We start from the raw sequence: 20999 nt of genomic DNA on the forward strand, positions 1-20999 counted from the left end.
CGGTTCATAGTGGGTCAGATCGGATCGGGACATGTAAGACAAGAACATCAAACTAAAATTTATATCATCATCAAAAATATGTCAAACGTCATTACAAACGTATTTAAAATTGGCCCTACAGGTTTTCATTTTTTGAAATATATACAAAATATCATCTAGAGATACTAAACACTCCATAAGTTCATTACATTCTTACTCATGGTTCCTATCACATATAAATCGCTCCATAAGTTCATAAAACAACACTAAACACTTAAACAAAATAAACAATCATGTTTAACTATAGTCCATAATTTTCAATTTTTTTTTCAAACATTCAAGCCCTAGTATTAAATATTGATTACTTGTAACTAATCATTTAAACAAACAAAGTTATAAATAAAACAACAAAATCATTTAACTACAAGTTTAGAACAACCAAAAAAACATAAAAAATCAAACCCTTACACGTCTATATTTTCTCCAAATCATCACATAAAAAAATCAATAAAGAAACCATATTGGTTCTATATGAAATTCTGGCGTAATATGGGTCGGTTTTACCGGAATTTTGGTTTTTCCGGCAAACAAAAAAAAGTCGTCTGGTCGTGAGCAGTGGCATCAAGTCGCTAGGAGTTTTTTTTGGGTGAGATTTGGAATCGGAATGGGTGGATAGGTTTGGGTTATTTTATTTAGTTCAAATTTCTTTGCCTTGGGTTAATAAAAATAGATTGTAGGTTAGGCTTTGAATGGGTCAAGTAATTAAGCGAATAAGTGGTTAAAGAATAACTATATAAATTGTGTTATATACTTATATATAAATAATAATCAATGTTTAATTTTTTTTATAAATTCATAATACTTTTTTTCTAAGTGGGGTGGTTGAAAATTTTCAAGGGGTGCAGATCAAAATTTAAGGGGTGCGGTTGAAATTTCCGACGAAAAATAACACTAAAAATTATTTTATCATGGGGTGCGCCCGCCCACCCATGGCTTGGGGTGGGTACGCCCTTGCCGTGATGTGTGCAGGTTTGACTTTGATGTTGATAAATGAATGAGGTGTTAAGTTGTAAGTGAGTGTGATATATATTTTGGAATTTAATGAGTGTTGTAAATGTGATGAGTAAAATGTGATAGAATTAGGTGTCAAATGGTGAGTGACTCTGATGGAATTTTTGTTTGATGTTAATTTTTGTTTAATGTTAGTGATGGGTTCCCATTCCCCTTAGCAGGGTATGGAGCATCAGGGGGCACATGGCAGAGGCTTGGCTGGATTCGCGGGCAAGATGAGTTTGCTAAGTTTTTTTATTAATTAATATATAAACAATTCATTTAAAGTCACCTTAACTCAATAATATGTTTCACATAAGCCCAATAAAGCCCACTACACACCTTAACGTAAAAATGGCATGCAATTATACAAGTCAATCCTCTGATTATCGCAAATATAAAACACTTAACATGACCACAAGACTACGGGCGGTGTGTTACTCCTATAGCGCTATACATGTTAAGGGGAGACTCGTAAGAAGTTAATGACAAGATTATCACATAAGAATGTTCAAGAAACACGAATCAAGTATAACATATTAGCATGCATGTTTGGAATGTTTGTGTGATTGCATAAAATGTAAGTGTAACTGTGTAGGTTAATAAGTAAACATATTGTACCCAAAAGTGTAAAATGGGAAAAGGGCGTTCGAGTATACTCATGGTTTTGCTAATCTTCGTTAGTTAATTCTCGCGAGTTGTTGAGTAGAGGAAGAGAGCGTTGGAACACCGAAGTTACCCTACAGGTGGGTAAACGAAGGTGTGAGTGTTGAAGTTTGGATGGAGGATTCAGATCCAGAATGTAAAATACATAAGTATAATAGTACGCAAGTATAACTTAAATAGAAAATATATTTTGTCTAGGCACACATTAAGACACTGAATTCTTGTGATTTTACGGGTCCTGATTTGCCCGTCAGAATTAGTAACGAGGAACGTGGAACCGAAATAAGTGGAAACTGGACATCACAATTCCGTTTGGGCGACTGGACAGTTCGCACGAATGGCAAGCGCCCTTCGCGCGAATGGGGGTTACCCTTCGTGCGAATGGAGTCTGTTTGGTGTGAACCGAACTTCGTTTGAACGTTTTAACTATTAATCAGTTACGTCGTGAGTTTAGTTATGTTATTTTAATTATATTATGTAGTATAATAACAGTCCTACTGTAATAGAATTAACAGAGGTCATGTATGGAGGTGATAACCTCATTATATGATTCACCATAACTGAAATTTGTTAACTTAGTTAACAAAACGGTTGGTCATGAATAACAAAAAGGAAATACAGAATGTAAAATACCAAACAACCGAACAAGGACAACCCGGGTGTGTCGTCTCAACATGGAAGGTATGAACCAAGTGTTGGAGGCTGGACGGGGTTAATTTTCTAGGTCTAGGAGATTGTTTGGGTGTTCGCTCGCAAGTTCAAGTGAGGTCGTGGAACTAGGTTGGGAGCCAAGGCTTCCACGGTTCACACTATGTTATCTCAAAATCGTCCATATTAAAAATAGAGATCTGATTAACATTCAACACTCGGAAAAATGCCAGAACGGTATGAAAACAGACCCTCCGCGTGAATGGGTGTCTATTCGTACGAATGGCTCTGTTTTGGAGACGAACAGTTCGGTTTTGTTTAAACAGTTCATCTTCTTGGCTGGAATTGACCTAAACACTAACCCACAGCTATGGACTTAGCTTATGAGCTAGGTGGGTTCATGATTCTACCAATTGGTAAAATTAGAAAGTTGTTTTAAAGGTTTTGAACAAAGAACTTCAATCTCTAACTTTGTTATTTATCCTTTTCAGCTCGTCAACAGACTGCCAAGGCGAGTCTGTGAATTCAAGTGTAAAGATATGAAGAAAAGTATAAGAGAAAGTAGAAGAAATGTAAAAGAAACAAGTTAAAATGTAAATTTTAATGAGTTGAACTCACTTCGAACGATTCTGGAAGTAGCTCAGCTTGAATGCTCGATTTCAGTAAGTTGGGAAAGAAATTCGGAGTGTTGAAGGTGAGAAATGAGGGTGAGGGTGCGCATTTATAGGTTTAGATGGAGCTTGGGACGATTGGGTTTTCGGGCGAAAGGGGCCCTTCGTGCGAATGGGGATCCCTTCGCACGAAAGGGACTGTTCCCTTTGCTCGAAGATTCAAGTTCGCCGTTTTTTCGTGTTTTGCCAGTTTTAAGTGTGCAAGTGCATTGCATAAGCGTAATGTATGAATAAAGGCATATATAAAATGAATTTGTATGAATAACAAGTATGTATTTACGTATAAATGTATCAAGTTTGCACGTATAATGAATGTATAACAAGTATGTACGAAATATGTATAACACAATGTATAAAAAGATCGAGTTTTTTATGATTCAAGTCTCAAATTACAATGCTTAGAAAGGAAAAACGAATACAAGAGAATTACAAGTTTCTATAAATAGAAATACAAACAAGCTTTCTAATTAAGGAAAGTTCCAAAAAGCGAGGCGCTACAGTCTCCCCTCCTTTAGGAAATTTCCTCCCGAAATTTATTCAACAGGAAGGTGCTACAAACAGGTGCGGATACTTAGTCTTCATTTCTCTTTCGAGTTCCCAAGTAAACTCAACGCCACATTTTCCTACCCATCGTACCTTAACTATGGGAATTTGACTGCCCTCAATTGCTTGACTCCTCGATCCATGATCTCGACAGCTTTCTCCACGAAGTGTAGAGTCTCGTTGATTTGAAGATCTTCGAGTGGAACTTGAAGTCCTTCTTCAGCTAGACATTTCTTCAAGTTTGAGATGTGAAAAGTTGGATGGACATTGTTGAGTTCTTGAGGTAGGTCCAGTCGATACGCTACCTTGTCGAGAATCTTGAAAGGACCTACATAGCGAGGAACGAGTTTTCCTTTCTTACCAAATCGAACTACACCCTTCCAAGGGGATACCTTAAGAAGTACAAGTCACCAACGTTGAATTCCAGAGGCTTTCGTTGCTTGTTGGCATAACTCTTTTGTCGGCTTCTTGCTTTGAGCAAGTTGTCTCATATTAAACAGTTCCCTCATCAAGAACACCCTATTACCGGCAGACGGCTTCTCATACATATTTGATAAAGCTGTTAACATGGAGTAGTTGTTTCTTTCATGATATTAATAGCAATGCTCCTCATCAAAGCCAATGTAATTTTACCTTGTGCCTTTTTGTCCTTTGAGTCCCAAATTGCTTCAGCAGCATTCTCCATTCCAGCAGGTTTTTCTTCCAATACCACATCCAAATCGCCTTCACCAAGCAACGCCTCTATTTGCATTCTCCACCATGCAAAATCAGTACCATTGAACTTCTCGATTCGGAACTTCCCGTCTTTAGCCATAGCAAATGAGAAAACTAGAAAAAACCACAAGGAACCAAGCAACCGAAACCCGAGCAACCTTAACCAGAAACCCGAAGTGCCCAAACTAGCAACTTATCCTGCAAACCCAAGCGTAAAATTAGCAGGGTTCAAGAACCGAAACCCTAATCACCGAACACCCCAAAATCACCTGATCTACAACAGCAAACATACGGCACAAACCCTAGACCTTACGAGCCGTAACCAGAGAATAGGTACGGGCCGTAAACAAGCCAGCGGCGACGACAGCAACAGCAGAGCAAGATCTCTCGTCCAGCTCTCTCCCTCTCCTGCGATAACCGTGTGAACCATGTATTTAACTGAACCTTTAGCTCTGATACCACTTGTTAGGGTATCGGATCAGAGTAGACTCGAGCGAAAGCGGAACAAACACATACACACACACTAGCAGAAAATAAAGAACACAAGAATTTACGTGGTTCGGTCAAGGTGACCAATGTCCACAGGTTGCAACTAGGGTTTCACTTTTATTAGATGCTCACAACTGTTTTCAGAATGACACAGACTACAATTACATCAAAGGTATTTATAGAACAAGATTAGGGTTTCCTACTTGGTCAACAAGTTAACTAAGTGGCCTAATAACTTGGGTCGGCTAACCCTAATTAGGGCCGGCTACCCTAAAGCCTACGAACCCAACAAGATTTACAGAACATCATTTAAATAAAAAGCGATCCCATGCAAGGGATATTCTGATTGATCTATTGTTTAGCCAAACAAAAGCATCTTCTTTAATTAGCTCAACCATATTATGGTGGGGGGTTTTTGCAGCCATTAAACTCTTTCTCATTCCTGCTCACCCAGAGCCTCCAAACTATGGCTAAAACGACCGAGTATACAATCTTTTTCCAGATTCTGGAATCCGGTTGCTCCAAAAAGAAGTTGATCCTCTCGCTAACCAAATGGGATTCTGATGGCACTCCAATTTTGAGCCAAACACTAACTTGCCACCACGCGTATCTGGCTGTCATGCACTTCACGAATAGATGGTCAGTGTCTTCCAGGTTGAGGCCACATCTACTACACAACGGGTTTTGAATCCTAACCCCCCGGCGAATAAGTACTGACTTGGTAGCTAAGCAATCTTCCATCACCCGCCACCAATATAGTTTGCTTTCAGCGGCACCCAACTATTCCACTTATACACCCTATTACTTGCATTACCTGCTTCCTCCACATTGAGTTTTATACGTACGCATCTGGTAGAAAAATTGGTCCCAAGCGTATTTTCCCACACCCATCTGTCTGGCCTCCCCTTTGGTTTAACCTGTTGAATCATGTTCATAAGGTCTTCTAGCTGATATCTTTCCTCCTGCGATCTTAGGTTTCTATACCACTCCCAGTTCCATTCAGTAATGTTTCCAACAGTAGAGTTATTCGAGTCCACATGAATATTATTTTTAGTGAGTCGATATAACTCTAGGAACGACATCGCTAAGGGCTCGTCTCCAACCCAGCGATCCTTCCAGAAAAGCATTTTGGCCCCGTCCCCCAATTCCACCGAAAGGTCATCATACATACTGATCTCGTTTTTTCTCGAGCTCCCCTTCTACCGATCAGATATCCTTCCAAAGACCTGTGATAGAGTTTTTGACCGGAATGAAGGATTTCGAATGAGTAGTAGTGTGCACCGCATCAATGACTTTAGCCCACAACTGGTCTGGGTTCTGCTTAAACCTCCAACTCCATTTGGCCATCATGGAAAGGTTAAACTCTTTGATCCCGCCCACTCCAAGGCCGCCAACCCGTTTGGGCCTAAGAACCTTCCCCCAATGAATCCACCGAATCTTATGACCTGATCCTGAATTACCCCACACGAAGGACCTCCAAATCCCTTCTAAGGTATTAATAACTTTCTTAGGAGCTTTAAACAACGATAGGTAGTGAGACGGGACACTACCCGATACCGATTTAGCCAAGGTGACCCGCCCGACGAAAGATAAACTTCTACCTTTCCAAGATGAAATCTTGGCGTTGAACTTATCCACCACCAATTTCCAATGCTTGACTCATTTCATATTCGCACCAGTTGGTAACCCAAGGTAAACGAATGGGAAATCCCCTTTCTCGCATCTAAGAAGCCTAGCCATCCTTTCCACTTCGTCATCATGAACCCCCACACCAAATAACCGACTTTTCTTAAGATTAACTTTAAGGCCTAAGACCAAAAAGAAGAACCTGAGAAGGCGGTTAATAAAAATGACATTCTCATTAGACCACTCACCCATCAACATGACATCATCCGCATAAAGCAAATGAGACACTACCGGACCTTTATTAGGAAGTTTGACCCCGTGAATCAGACCCAATTCCACTGCCTTGTTGATGAACATATGAAGTGCTTCAAGTGCCAAGATAAACAAAAACGGGGACATTGGATCCCCTTGGAGAAGACCTCTTTTAAACCGGAATTCATTCGTGGGGGACCCGTCAACAAGAACCGGGCCCTTTCACTACTAGAAAATTGGGTATTTGCGACTGCATTTACGGTCGCAAAACGGTCACAATTGCCTTGTTGCGACTGGTTTGCGATTGTAAATGTGGTTGGAAAAACACTTGTCGCAATTGCCTAATTGCGATCGTTTTGCAACCGCAAGTGTAACTTGCGACTGAGGTTTGCGACCATAAGATCGGTCGCAAATATTGCGATCGCTTTTGATTTGTGTGACTTTTATGTTGCGAACGTCATGCGACTGCCTGCTTTTTACAAACTTGCGACCGCTTATCTTGCGTCTATTTTGCAACCGCTTGCTTTGCGACTGTTTAGCCATTTTCAATTGTACCTTCTTATAATATCATATTTATTAAAATTTAAGCATTCATCGAATTTTCAAAGTTATATAAAACATCCGACTTAAAACATCAAATATGGTTATCCCAACAAAATACATACTCAAAATAAAGTCTTTATAAGCTAACTCGATGATTAGATCTTTTGAAACCTAAGTTTTAGCATTGATTCAATGTTCGTCATCCTTTCATTCATAGCCTCTTTCTCCGCCTTATCTTTTTCTTTTTCCATCACCAACCCCGCAATAATTCCGTTCAACCTTTCTTTCTCTTCTTCTTTTTCTTTCACTATCTCTTGGATGATCACGTTCAACCTTTCGATCTAAAACACAACCAATGCAATGTTTTAAGATTCAAAATATATAAAAAATTAGATCTAACACTACACCAGTGCCGGCTCTAGCCTAATTCAAGTAAAGCTGCTGCTTTGGGCCACAAATCCTAAAGGGCCTCATTTTTTAATTTTTTTACTGGGTTAAGTTTAGGCATGTGGATTAAAAAAGTTTAACTAGGACAGAAAGGTTGTGGATTAAAAAGTTTAACTAGGGAAGAAAAAAGTATATGGCTGCTAGAAAGAGAATTGTGGCCATTCTTGTCCACTGTGTAATCAAAATCAAAAGTTGGTCTTCCAAAGTGGAGCTATGGAGATGTTTTGGATTCAGACTAAGTAGCTATTCGAATCCCTGTTATGCCTAAGAATGTTTTTTTTTATCTCGTCTATTTAGATTTATGAGTTTTTTGATGTTATATAATTCTTTTGAAGGTGTGTTGTTGATTTGATATGAGTTATTGATTTTTAGACCTATACCTTTGAGACTTAACTTAGGTTTGATTTTGAACTCTATATTTCTTTTTATGTTCTTGTTGTAATCCACATCTTAGACTTCGGATAACAAGCTTGAGCCATAGATGGAATAAGTTAGAGAAGATATTATCAAATTGCATAAGGTATATTGTGATTCCTATATATAATCAAGTTGCATTTAATTATATGAAAGCCATGCTTAATTGAACACTTTCATGTTATTTACTCTCGTAGATAAAACAAGCAAAAATTTGTAGTGTTGACTGTTGTGGACAATTATTTTTTTAAAGGCCTCATTTTTCGAGTTTGCTTTAGGCCTCAACGAAGGTTGAGCCGGCCCTGCACTACACACACGCGCACTGTAGGCAAACTTCTAGCTATAACCTTACATCATACTAACTAAAATAATGTTCAAGACTGGGGATGAACTGAACTCAAAATCGATGGTCCGGTTACCGGTTGAATTCCACATATTAAAAGGATTTTGAATTCTTTTTAACTAAGCTTGTTAATTTTCATACTTTACCTGTTAAATAAACTACAACCAAATCGAGCTATTTTATGACCTGTTATTAGCCTCTACATCCCCGCCATTAGTTACTTTACATTTTTACGTACAATTGTCAACCAAAATGTAAGTTTTCTTTCACCAGTACTCATTTGCAGGGTTAAAATAGTCATTTGTCACCCTGAACACTTATCAAAAGGTATTGTTTATTCAGGACCCGATGAAAAACAGTTAATTGGGTTCTACTTTAGATGTGACAATTTTGATCAATTTACTTACTGGTTGGTCGATTTAGGTTGTGCAATATCAAATGGGTAAATTAAGAAATTTAGCTGAAAAGGGAATGTGTACAACCTCTTAGCGTCTTTTTATTTCAGACCGCTTAAATATGGGTCAATGGGTCAAAAAGTTGTCCAAATGGTATTGTTTTGTGCATACAACTTCTTTGTTATGCCGGGGTAAAAGAGATGTTACATTGTGATTCATAGTATGTTGCGGTTTACCAGTAGTTTAAATAGACAATATACGAAATCCTAGTCCTAAGCAGTTAATATCGCTGATATATCGGTTATCGGTCTCCTGGTAAACTTCGGTGCAAAATATTGGGTAAAAGAGATGTTACATTGTGTCTTCGTCATTACCATTCTAGCCTACGCTCCAGCCTACCAAACTTTCTGTTTTATTTCTAGCTTACGGTCTGGGGTACGGATCTGTTGTGTAGCCTACGGGTCTGACCCAAATTGTGTGGGTTTACCAGAATCCTGAAGGAAAAATAAACATACCTCCTGGTCTTCTCTGTCACGTACATATGGGTCACTAAAATTACTTAACCCATACACTTTGCCCTTTTTCTTTCCCCCGGCTGCTCGGAACCATAAGCCTTGGTCAAATATTGATTGCTGGATACAATCCTCCCCATACTTCTCCATAAGATATCCCTCGTATTTCTCCTATTAGAATGAAAATGTAATTGTGAGTCAAAAATAATATTAAATACTTTGCTAACTACAGCTAAGGTCTCTATATATCATTATTTTAAGTTTAGACAATTAATAAAATTATCATATATTTTTCAAGCTAAAGACAATTTTAAGGGGTTAAGGAAGTTCCTGAATATGGAGCTTACCAAAGTCTCTTGTGCCCGATCGTCAACCCACGCCAATTTCTTTTCTTGTAAATTCCCTTCTAATTCATTGTCCTCCAAATCAACGTCCTCCAAATCAACGTTCTCAACTATCGAACTTCTACAATCGAGATCTTTATCAAACGGCCTATTTCCTTTTCTGAGATGTGTTTGTTTCCACATCTCAGAGTGTGATGGTTCACGACCAATTGTCTTAGCCTACAAAGGTAGTATATACATATATATAAGTTAACGAATAATTGTATATATTACCAGTTAAAGATGATGAGTAACTTCTTTTAACACTTTTTTTTGGCAGTCACATACTTTTGTGACCCAAGGGTGTGTTTGCCCCCTTTTGATTCGCTTCTAATGTTTTTGTTTCTTTGAGACTTTGCTTTCCATTCGGGCGTATTCTAGATTTCAATCATTTGTTTACATGTCTCCGTTTTGATCCATGGTGGTTTAAAATCAACAAGACCAGACATATCGACTTCAACTTGTACACCTTTTCTTGCTGCTATTGCTTTGGTAGCATCTCGTACCCTACTCAACATATTAGGGATTTTACCAGCAATACACCGCTCCCAGCACATATAAATTTCAACATTCCATTTCTCCTCCCACTGGAAATAATAGTACAAAAAAGATAATTGTTTAATAAAGGTACAAAATGGTTTAATAGGTTATATATGATTTGTCTAAATACACACTTGGAATCGTTCAAACAACCGCTTTTTGTCCTCATTAGGAATATCTTTCTAGCTTTCCCGTGGACCATTCCACATACTCTTTAGATTTACTCCAATAACTCGGGTAGATCTTGTTTGATTACTAAATCTACAAAATGGAAGCAATGAATGAAAACTACATTAGTAACATTTATTATATGTACATAAAGAAACGATATTAATGTATATGTACTTACTCTCCATCTTAAACATAGATCCACTCACGGTTCTTTGGTTCGGGTATTTGAAGTTGGGAAGCGCTTCCCCGCTTCGTAGAAGTAACATGAACTGAAGACACATCATCACCATCACCATCACCATCCTCAATGTGAGAAGACATCAAAGTATGCCGTGGTGCATCAGATTGTAGTCCAATACTATCACTAGATCCACTTGAACATAGATCCACTCACGGTTCTTTCGTTCGGGTATTTGAAGTTGGGAAGCGCTTCCCCACTTCGTAGAAGTAACATGAACTGAAGACACATCATCACCATCACCATCACCATCACCATCCTCAATGTGAGAAGACATCAAAGTATGCCGTGGTGCATCAGATTGTAGTCCAATACTATCACTACTACCTAGAACACTTCCTTGATTAACACCTTGACCACGACCTTGCTCACCACTATTTCGATCAACACATCGACCATGACTTCTTCCAACCCCTGCCACGACACCTTGACCCTACTTTGATCAACTCTCACTACACCTTGGCCACGACCCCTCCTAACTCCTGCATCGAAACCAACTATTGTAATATTCAAACCAAGTAATTGCATTTGTATCCCAGCCCTAAAAAGAGATTGACATGTGTCAATTAAAGAAAAACTCTATGTACATGTCACTACTTGTTGCTGCATAGTTCTCTTATTGCTGCCCTGATCACTTGTTGCTGACCTATTATCTTCGGTGGCGGTCTTAGGAACAAAACTAACTCCTTCAAATTGTTTTTTCTCTTTAATGGCAGGCTTAGCATTGCTTCTATCAATATATCTCTTATCAAAACTGCTTCCATATTGATTCGTGACTATGCAATGTTGAAAACAAGCACCATTAATTATATAAATGAATGTGATTATCACCTGTTCTCTTAGGCTTTTCTATTTTATAAGAAATAGGTAAAATGCCATTTTGGTTGCTATTTTTTTTTTTTTTTGATTTCCTAAAAAAAATCTTTGTGATTTTGATTTAGGAATTCATGACTTAGTAAACCATTTAAATTAACATTTGTAATTTAGTTTACATTTTTTATACATCAGCTGTTTATTAAACAAACCAAACTAGCAAATAAAACAGCCAATGTAACCTCTATTCATTATACTTTCCATTACTTATATAAAAAAAAAACTACCGATTTTCAAAAGAAAAACAACCTACAAGTTACATTGCCAATGATCTTTTGAGGAAGTAAAAGTAATCAGAATAACCTGCCACAAAACCACGACCCCTGCCAACATTTGATGTACCACGTCCCATGATACCTAAAAAATGACATGATTAATAATTAAACAAACGATCACATAAAAATACTAGTTAGAATTACCTATATAATAATTATATATAACAAACAAACCCTTCACTCTAAATCTTCATCGTCAAAATTAAGCATCGAAAGAAATTATTATAAAATCGATTGCCTATGAAAAACAAACTGATTTGAATCTAAACAGCACGAATTCGTAATCGATTAATTAAAAATGAAACAATTACTTAAATCTGAGTCTTTTAAACAAACAAAAATGAGAAAACACATGTAAATGATAACTCAAACAAAACAATGGAAGTCAATACAAGATCTACTGCTTACAGTCAACATATCGATTACGATCAACATACACGTACATATACACATATGCAAACCTAAAACAGATTCATCTGAGAGAAAAACAGGTCTAAAACACTAAATTACAAACATATCTACTAAAATAGAGATAAATTACAGACTATATCGACTAAAACTGTTAAGCAAGAGGTGTAGAATGTGACTGGCCTTAACAAATATCTGCAGACGGATTCTCTAGTAGATGATCACCGGAATTAGATCGCCGGAAACGCGGATCTGTTTTGACTTAATTGCCGGAGTCGCAGTTTAGGCGGATCTGTTTTGACAGAAGAGATGAACGATTTTATCATCAATCTTCCGGTGGTCAATTTTACTTCGTAAAGTTGAAAAAGTTAACAAAAACCCTAGATTTTATCTGAGACTGAAAATGAGAATTGTAGAAGAGAACTGACCGGTGAATGATGATTGGCTGATATAGGTGCGACGAGTCAGTGACCGGAGTCGGAGTTGAAGTTCTCCGGTGATCGCCGGTTCTGCTGTTCGAAGACGAGTGCACGATTCTGCGGTTCTACTGGTTTTAATTGAACAAATGATTATTGTCATTTATAACCCATAACTTATGACTGATGCTGCTTTTTACCCTGAACATATTAATTTAATGTTTTTTTAATTTACGGGTAAAAATGGTAATAGATTTTCCTAAAAAATTCCTCATTTTATTTATATGTGTTATTATCTTATTTTATAAAAAATGGCAATAGATTTTCCTAAAAAATTCCTCACTAGAAATCCACGAACTAAGTGTAAATGGGTTATTATATATTTCTTGTATTTGCGACCGCTTTAAACGGTCGCAACTTTTCCTCTCTTCTATTCTTCTCGTATTTGCGACCGGTTTAAAAGGTCGCAACTTTTGTTTTTCTTATTTTTCTTCTATTTGCAACCGTTTTCCGACCACTATTGAACTGATTTGTAACCCGTAAAATGCGGTCGCAAAATTTGCGACTGCTTTGCGACCGAATCTTGGGTGGTCTTCAATTTTGCAATGGTTTTGGTTTTCATCGCAAATTAGTCGCTAATTTTGCGACCGTCTTATTTTGGTCTCAAATTTTGGTCGCAATTGCCTAGTTAGAACTAGTAGTGTTTCCTGAAGAGACACATCCCGACACCCACTTTCTCCAAAGATCCGGAAAACCCATGTACTCCAACACCGTACCCAAGAATTTCCAATTAAGCGTGTCGTAGGCTTTTTCAAAATCCACCTTAAAAATCATAATTTTACGTTTGCCCTTCCTAGCCCATGACACGATTTCGCTGAAAATAAGGGGTCCATCTAGAATGTTTCGGCCTCCAACAAAAATGCAGATTGTGGCTCGGAAACAAGCAACCCGATAACACACTTAAGCCGGTTCGAGAGCACCTTAGTAACAATTTTACAAATGGTACCCACTAGAGAGTTTGGTCTGAAGTCGCCAACATGTTATGGGTCTTTGATTTTAGGGACTAGAGCAAATTGAGTTTCTAATGAAAATTAATTACCTAAATTTGGTTTAACTTTAACAAACAATTTGGTTGGTTTTTAAAGTATTAGGTTCTCTTCTCGACTTAATGGGTTTGAAACTCAATACTAGATACCCTACACACGAGATCCTAAATCAACGATCACGATTAAATACTAGCATAACAACTTCGACTTTCAAGCCCCCATTCGTCCATAAATACCTCCAAGACCACTCTCTTAAATCACTCCCATATCTTCTGTTAGATCATCCCCTATCTCCTACTCTCTCTTTCTTTCTCCAACTATGAGCTTACTTGATCAGCTATGGGACGAAACACTCGCCGGACCTCGCCCAGATAAAGGCCTCGGAAAACTGCGAAAACAATCTACTTTTACCTTCCGCTCATCCGATTCCAGCAAGGGTACGCAGTTTTTTTAACGGCAAATGTTACTTTTACTCCATCCTACACAAATTATTCTAAAATATTCTTATTTTGAAACTATACCTCCTCTTGAAGAGCACATAAGGGAAACTGTTTTGTTTTTTTTTTTTTTTTTACTACAAATGTTACTTGAGTTACTTCTACTTTGTTTTACACTAATTATTTTTATACTAGTCTCGTTGGCGCGAGTTTTACTGTGTTTTGATTAAATTTTAGTGATTGATCATGTGATTATTTTTGTATGTTAAATCGTTGAAAATTTGAACCTGATTTGTTTAGAATTGGTTGAGGAAAAGATGATAAATTGTAATGAAACTAAACGATGTCGTTTGATCTGTGCAGCGGAATCGCAGGCGGTGGAGGATCCGGCTATGAGAGTGACACGGAGTATAATGATTGGAAAACCTGTAGGAAATGAGAGCCAAACGCCGCCAGCGTCTCCGGCTGGATCGACACCTCCGGTATCTCCTTTTCCTGGTAAGCTTATTCAGTTTCAAAGTTTATGTCTTTATATTGATTTATGTGTTGATGTTTAATAATATGGTGAATGGTCAGGGGGCAGATCGGAGGCATATAGGTTTCGTAGGAAGTCTACTTCCGAGTATTACGAGAGGGCAACCGGGATCGGATACAGGAGCCCTCGTGCTCCTTACGACCTGTGAGATGTGATCTTGATCATTAAGCGTAGCAAGTTTGGTTTTGACGATCTACTTGTTCTCATGCCATAAGGGATGTATGTTAGTCAATGTAAATATATGTATGTGTAATACATGGTATGGAGTCTGGTGAAGTACGTTGTTTTAGGTTTTTGTTACTCGAAACTCTTGTATGCTTGTAGGGGTTATTTGCCTTTTCTAATGAACTTGGTTTCAAGGTTAAACACCCAAAATAAGTGCTTTTATGATTTGAACTTCAATACATGTAACATTAAATGTAACACTATTACACAAATGATTAAAGTAGAAACTCTATAAAATAATACACTTGGGACCACTAAAATTTATTAATTAATCGATAAATTAATAATCATTAATTTATATAGAGACGAGAAGAAAATGTAGTTGCACAGTTGTTGACTGATGAAAAAATTATTGAAAGCGTTATTGGAATTAATAAAGATGATATCGATGAAGAAGATGATGAAAGTTCTACAATGGAGCCCCCTTCGCGAAACGAAGCTATTAAAGCGGCAATCACATTGAACAATTTCTTGTTGAGCTATGAGAAAACAACACCAGAAGTTCTTACCATGCTAAGGAAAATTAGAGACGAGATTCAAGGGGAAATTGATTTCAACAAAAAACAAAAGACAATTGAGTCATTTTTCAAGAAACCTTCATAAATCATTCATGTAATATGCTATATATAAGGAATTATTAATTTATATTTTATATGGGGTCTAAAAAAATTATCAAAAATGTATTATCTTATAATTTTAGCGAATTATTAATTTAGCACCCTATCCCCGAGTCAGGACCGGCAAAAAATATTATCTTAGAGAGTTTATTAAATAATAGAGTATTAATTTATCGAGTTTCTACTGTATTACTCTCACGAATCTGCAATGGAATTCAGTGAAACGAAAATAAATAAAAAAATGTAAAAGTTAAATAAAAGAAACCATTGGTGATCCGTTACAATTAGCGACGGGTACCATACCCCGTGAAAACCAAGTATCATCCGGCCTCCCGTACTACCATATTTTCCGCTTTACCCTCGATATGTTGCCCACCCAAGAACTCGTGGATTCGTTTTTTGTTGCCTTGGTAGTAACTTCACTTAAGGTCACCCATGCTAGTACTACTTCCATCTAAGCACACTTAACTATAGAGTTTTGTCATCTGCTATGAACAATTATAAGAGTGGCTCTGATATCATTTATAACATCCTCTCATATACCAATATTTACCAATATTGTTCGATGAGAAAAATGCCCGGATAGTCCCTGTGGTTTCGCATTTTTTCACCTATAGTCCCCAACTTTCTAAAACTACCTGAATAGTCCCCAACTTTTCATTTTTTGTTCCCGGATAGTCCCTGGGTCTAACTTCAGTTTGTTTTCTCTGTTAAGTGGGTGTGAAATGACCAATTTACCCTTTCCTTTAAAAGTCCAAACCACAGGGACTATCCGGGCATTTTTCTGCTACTGCTTTCAGACTCATCTTCTGCACAAACCCTCTTCTCAACCGAATCAAGATCATATTTTTTCATTGAGTTAGGATTTAAAACTGGAACCCAGTTGAGATTTTGATCTGGGTGTGCAGAAAGATTGAAGAAAATAGTAGAAATTAGAGGGATTTCATTTGGGATTTTGCAAATGGTTATGTGATTGGGGGATTTTTTATAGTGAGTGCAATTAATGAGAGGGTGGTGATTGAATGTTGGCCATGGCATCTCACCTACAAAACGGAATTGTAAGTGTGCAGGTCAAAGCAGCAAGAATTAATATAAAACTAAACAATTGAAGTAAAGTCCATTTGCTATACCTTAACTGTTTATACTCATCCGGTAAATCCTCATCCAAATTTTGACCAAACAGACAAACGCTCTTCTTACCATCATATACATACATACACACCCTCTGTTCCCCTCCATCTTCACCGTACCTAAAAACGTCAAAAATGTTACACTGTCACATTTTCCGGCAACCATTTACACTCTTCTAACCCTCATCCTCACCATCTCCCCCACAACCCAACAACAACTCACCACCACCGATCTCAATGCACTCCACCAACTCATGTACTCACTCACCGACGTCAAAACCGACGGTTTCTTCTCCACCTGGGACTTCTCCTCGCCGGAAAACGCGTGTTCTTCATTCGCCGGAGTTAATTGCGCCGATGTTAATAACAACTTTCGAGTTGTGTCTCTGTATCTCGGTACCGGACTCTCCGACTCACCTGGACTCGCCGGAACGATTTCCGACACTGTGATGGTGGAGGGTGGAGGAGGGTGATGGTGGGTGGAGGTTGAAGATAAAGTGTGGTTGTAGGGTTTTATAAATAAAAATGAAGATGATGCCCGGATAGTCCCTGTGGTTTGGCCTTTTTAAGAAAAGGGTATTTTTGTCATTTCACACCCTCTTAACAGAGAAAATAAACTCAAGTTAGAACCAGGGACTATCCGGGAACAAAAAATGAAAAGTTGGGGACTATTCAGGTAGTTTTAGAAAGTTGGGGACTATAGGTGAAAAAAGGCGAAACCACAGGGACTATCCGGGCATTTTTCTCTTGTTCGATTTACCCCCAATTGGTTGCCAATCCATAAGCGCTATGTTTTTAAAATTGTGGATCAACGACGACGAGTGTTGCCGGGGGTTCCGCCTATCTTGGGTTGATTGTATAATTGATGTTGGATGTGGATGGTCCAATAATGAGAGCCTAGTTCATATGTTTTTTTTTTTTTTTTTTTTTAACGGTATCTTGAGGTTTTTGTGAAAAACAGTTTTTTTTTTTACACGGTTTTCTTTCTCCATTTGGTTTTAATTAAACTCTGATGGTTTAAAAATTATATTAAAACAACCACTAACGGTTGAAAACAGACGGTTGACAACAGACGAGACTACAAGTACATTCAGAAAACGACGTCTAGCCAATCATGGCCCGCAGGCGTACATTCATTGACAACAACTCTCTTCTAATCCTTCTCCAACCCTTCGGTTATAAATACTACACTTCTCCAAAGATGAAATCGTTCTATTCCATTTACTCTACTCCCACTCTCACTCTCAACTTATACTTTCTCTTTAGAAAGAAAAGTACTTATTTTCACGCTGAGTGAAGAACTTATATAGAGTTTTTATGATCAACTCAATGGACATAAATTAAAACAAAACTTAATGAACACTAAATGTTGATTTATTTCATTACATAATTGAGTCGACACTTGATATTCCCGCATCACGAGAAGAACCTTTCACCTCTCCTTCTAATAACAAGTTCATGGTGTTGTTAGTTTTACAGATTCGAACAAGGGATAGAGCTTGTGAAGATAAGAATACTCTCCATTTCGGTTAAGCATCAGGTTAACCCCCGCGATTTAGACATGTGCTTCTTCATTTGCGCCATCCAATTAAAAAAAGGTTTTGGCTCACCTTCACACAGTGGCGCAGGTTAGAAGGGGCCAGGGGGAGGGGGCGCCCGACCCCCCGAACTTTTCGCTCAATAGTGTTATATATCTAGCTTTCGTATAGAAATTTTTGAGTATATACGTTTTCGACCCCCCGGTTCCAGTGTTGCAGAAGGTGGTCTAGGCGGTCGATTAATCGGCGCCTAGGCGCTAATCGGTGGGTCATCACCTAAATATGAGCAAATCGGTCAAAAAATCGGTCCAGGTCAAAATCGGTCCTAGTCGGTTAAAAGTCGGCATAGTTGGACAAAAGTCGGCCTAGTCGGACTAATCGGACCCGGGTTTTTTTACTCAATAAACCCAAATTTTAGACCTGACCCATGGTTTCAAAGGGCTATTAACCTTCTACATCCCAAATTGCTTATGTTTGAACAATACTATTTGTATTTACGTGAATTTTGAAGTGTTATTTTTATATTATTGTGTGTGTGTGTGTATATATATATATATATATATATAAATTTGAAAAATTACATATAAAAATTCCCATTCCGATTAATCCATAGGCGGTACCTCACCGCCCGACTAGCGTCTTCTACAACATTGCCCGGTTCTATAGAAATTTTTGGGTATACACGTTTTCACTCCTCTCGTCGGAAATCTCAAGCTTCTCCACTGCCCTCACAAATCCTTTCCACTTTGGTTCGAAACAAACGACCACACAAAAGGTGTAATGTTTTACCGACGTGAAAATTAATCCACCTTGGAGGACGGCAAGAGGAAGAATTCCCACACCACATAGTCTAAACAAAACCTTTCGAAAGTGTGCCCCTTCCGCATGGGTTTTTTCCAACTTTTAACACGTTTTGTTAAAAACATTATTAAATTCTATTACGCCAGGGGGTGTGGTTTAACGCCACCCCGCCAACTAAACAACTATAGCACACCGCCACAATTAAAGGGGGGGCGCCATCCTCCTTCCACTAGCACGTTAACGAGGACAATTTGAGTTGATCGATGGAGAATGGTAAAAATGACCGTTGGTGCAAACTGTAACATTAAAAAAAATAATTTTAAACTTTATATTTCACCTATAAATACCCAACTTTTTTCCATAATTTTCATCCCTTCTACCTCTACTCTTTATACCAAATCTCTACAATTTTTTTTAAACAATCACACAATGTTTCCCAACAACCAAAACGTGTGGGATCCGAACCATCCGTTTTGGAAAGTGCACCAAACAATCCCAACAACGAGCAAGAAGAACGTTATCGAAGAGACCCGCGGACGTGTGAGCTTGGATATTATACGATGCCACCTAGCACCCTAATTTCTCCTCATCCGACCACTCCATCGATTCTCTGTTTTTGCGGATATTATTCCCAACCTCCATTTTTCCCCAAAACATACCCCAAACCCAAAACAGACCCGAAACCGAATCCGTACACGAAACCCAAGCCGAACCCACTTCCTCAAAAGGTGGACGATCGAGAAGGCATCGTAAGAAGGGTGATACCGAAACACGTGCTCCTAAGATGAGATTGTGGATGCCTGAGGAAGAATTTGCTTTGGCACAAGTATGGCTCGACGTATCGGAAGGAAGATGATATTGTTGGTAAATTTTCTCTCCATAAACTATTTTTACATATTTTATAAATATACTTTTTTAAATATATTTTTATAATTAAACTTTTTTATAGGAAACGACCAAGATATAATAGTATTTTGGAGGCGTATACGTGAGAAGTTTTTCGCCGCAATGGGTCGTAGTGAATATCGTACGGCCGACTCATTTTCGGGAAAGTGGAGCGCTATGCGGACCAAGATTAGCAATTTCAACAATATACATAATAATCTCGTCAACAATCATAAAAAAAGAAGCGGTTCGAGCGACGTGGACGTTTTGACCCAAGCCCACAACGACTATAGATTGCATCATGGGCATCCGTTTACAATTCAAGTGAAATATACGTAGTTTTCTTTTCTGGTACTTTATATTTTAACTTTGCATTTTTAGGGCTTTGTAATGTTTTCTTTTATTTTAATGAAACTATTTTTTTTATATTTTCTAGTTATTAAAATTGGCATTTAATTTAAAAAAAATAAAAAGTATAAATAAAAAAATAATTAGGTAATGACGATGGGGGCTTTATACCACACCCTGCAAGTTAAAGAAAGGGGCTATAAAGCCCCCTGTATGACGTGGCGTTGACATGGCGCTGAGGTAGCCTGATAAAGCCCCTAGGGTTTTATACCACACCCTCCGGCCTTAGTATATGTTAATAAGTTTTGTACATTTTAAATAATAATAACAATCCCTGTAATTACCTTCTGAGACTATCTTTTGATACTAAGTAAATTTTTATCAAACTCTAATCCTTTTAGTTCTTTCTTTTTTCTTATAAAAATTTGTCCATTTTGTTCTATAAACTTTAAAAACCTTTCAATTTAGTGTACGTTTTCCAAAGATAATTACAAATAAATGACTCTCAACAATAATTGCTTTGTGATAGAGACCTAAAAGGCTAAGATCCATATACTAAGTCTTCAATGATCTGTCGATCTTTTAAGAAAATTTGTGTGTGGTAATGGGAGGCCTTGTAGTAGGTTAGATTGATTTGTGGTCAAGGTGAGAGGTGATTTGTGGGAGGAAGCAACAAAGGGGCCACAATTGTGGTGCCGGTGACTTTTGTGCATGGATACTGAGTTGTCGAGGATACTTTTCATGATGATTTCTTTAAGGATCTAAATCTGTATTCCCGATGGACTGATAATATATACTGTCATTAAAGCCTAATAATATGCGGCTTATAATAAGAAAACCC

The 20999-nt window shown here is 37.8% G+C and overlaps 2 protein-coding genes across 5 annotated transcripts; one reads left to right on the top strand and one right to left on the bottom strand.

Moving 5' to 3' along the window:
- Positions 1–7265: 7265 nt before the first annotated feature.
- LOC110891589 lies at positions 7266–11848 on the bottom strand. 2 transcript variants are annotated; one of them, XM_035974648.1, is made up of 7 exons: positions 11801–11848; positions 10565–11106; positions 10350–10476; positions 9964–10262; positions 9640–9855; positions 9296–9463; positions 7266–7522 (listed from the first exon to the last, which is right to left on the bottom strand). In XM_035974648.1, exons 5-7 carry the CDS (start codon positions 9817–9819, stop codon positions 7337–7339), a joined length of 534 nt encoding a protein of 177 aa, XP_035830541.1. In that variant the 5' UTR covers positions 9820–9855; positions 9964–10262; positions 10350–10476; positions 10565–11106; positions 11801–11848; the 3' UTR covers positions 7266–7336. The 2 variants fall into 2 exon arrangements, with proteins under 2 accessions (XP_035830541.1, XP_035830540.1); XM_035974647.1 differs by having other exon boundaries at positions 11212–11841.
- Positions 11849–13884: 2036 nt separating this feature from the next.
- Positions 13885–14989, top strand: LOC110889111 (dormancy-associated protein homolog 3). 3 transcript variants are annotated; one of them, XM_022136615.2, is made up of 3 exons: positions 13885–14079; positions 14443–14577; positions 14663–14989. In XM_022136615.2, the coding sequence occupies exons 1-3, from the start codon at positions 13962–13964 to the stop codon at positions 14767–14769; spliced, it is 360 nt and encodes a 119-aa protein (XP_021992307.1). In that variant the 5' UTR covers positions 13885–13961; the 3' UTR covers positions 14770–14989. The 3 variants fall into 3 exon arrangements, with proteins under 3 accessions (XP_021992307.1, XP_021992308.1, XP_021992306.1); XM_022136616.2 differs by having other exon boundaries at positions 14443–14561; positions 14656–14989; XM_022136614.2 differs by having other exon boundaries at positions 13886–14079; positions 14656–14989.
- The last annotated feature ends 6010 nt before the right edge of the window (positions 14990–20999 follow it).

This window comes from Helianthus annuus, chromosome 6 (genome assembly GCF_002127325.2).
Source record: "Helianthus annuus cultivar XRQ/B chromosome 6, HanXRQr2.0-SUNRISE, whole genome shotgun sequence".
Lineage (NCBI taxonomy): Eukaryota > Viridiplantae > Streptophyta > Magnoliopsida > Asterales > Asteraceae > Helianthus > Helianthus annuus.

Excerpts from the sequence above, each read along its gene's own strand:
- LOC110889111 (XM_022136615.2), top strand. The coding sequence starts at position 13,962 with ATGAGCTTACTTGATCAGCTATGGGACGAAACACTCGCCGGACCTCGC. Across the intron at positions 14,080-14,442 it reads CTCATCCGATTCCAGCAAGG|CGGAATCGCAGGCGGTGGAG; the intron begins GTACGCAGTTTT and ends TGATCTGTGCAG. Across the intron at positions 14,578-14,662 it reads TCCGGTATCTCCTTTTCCTG|ATCGGAGGCATATAGGTTTC; the intron begins GTAAGCTTATTC and ends GTCAGGGGGCAG.
- LOC110891589 (XM_035974648.1), bottom strand. The coding sequence starts at position 9,819 with ATGTGGAAACAAACACATCTCAGAAAAGGAAATAGGCCGTTTGATAAA. Across the intron at positions 9,464-9,639 it reads ATCGGGCACAAGAGACTTTG|GAGAAATACGAGGGATATCT; the intron begins GTAAGCTCCATA and ends TCATTCTAATAG. Across the intron at positions 7,523-9,295 it reads GTGACAGAGAAGACCAGGAG|ATCGAAAGGTTGAACGTGAT; the intron begins GTATGTTTATTT and ends GTTGTGTTTTAG.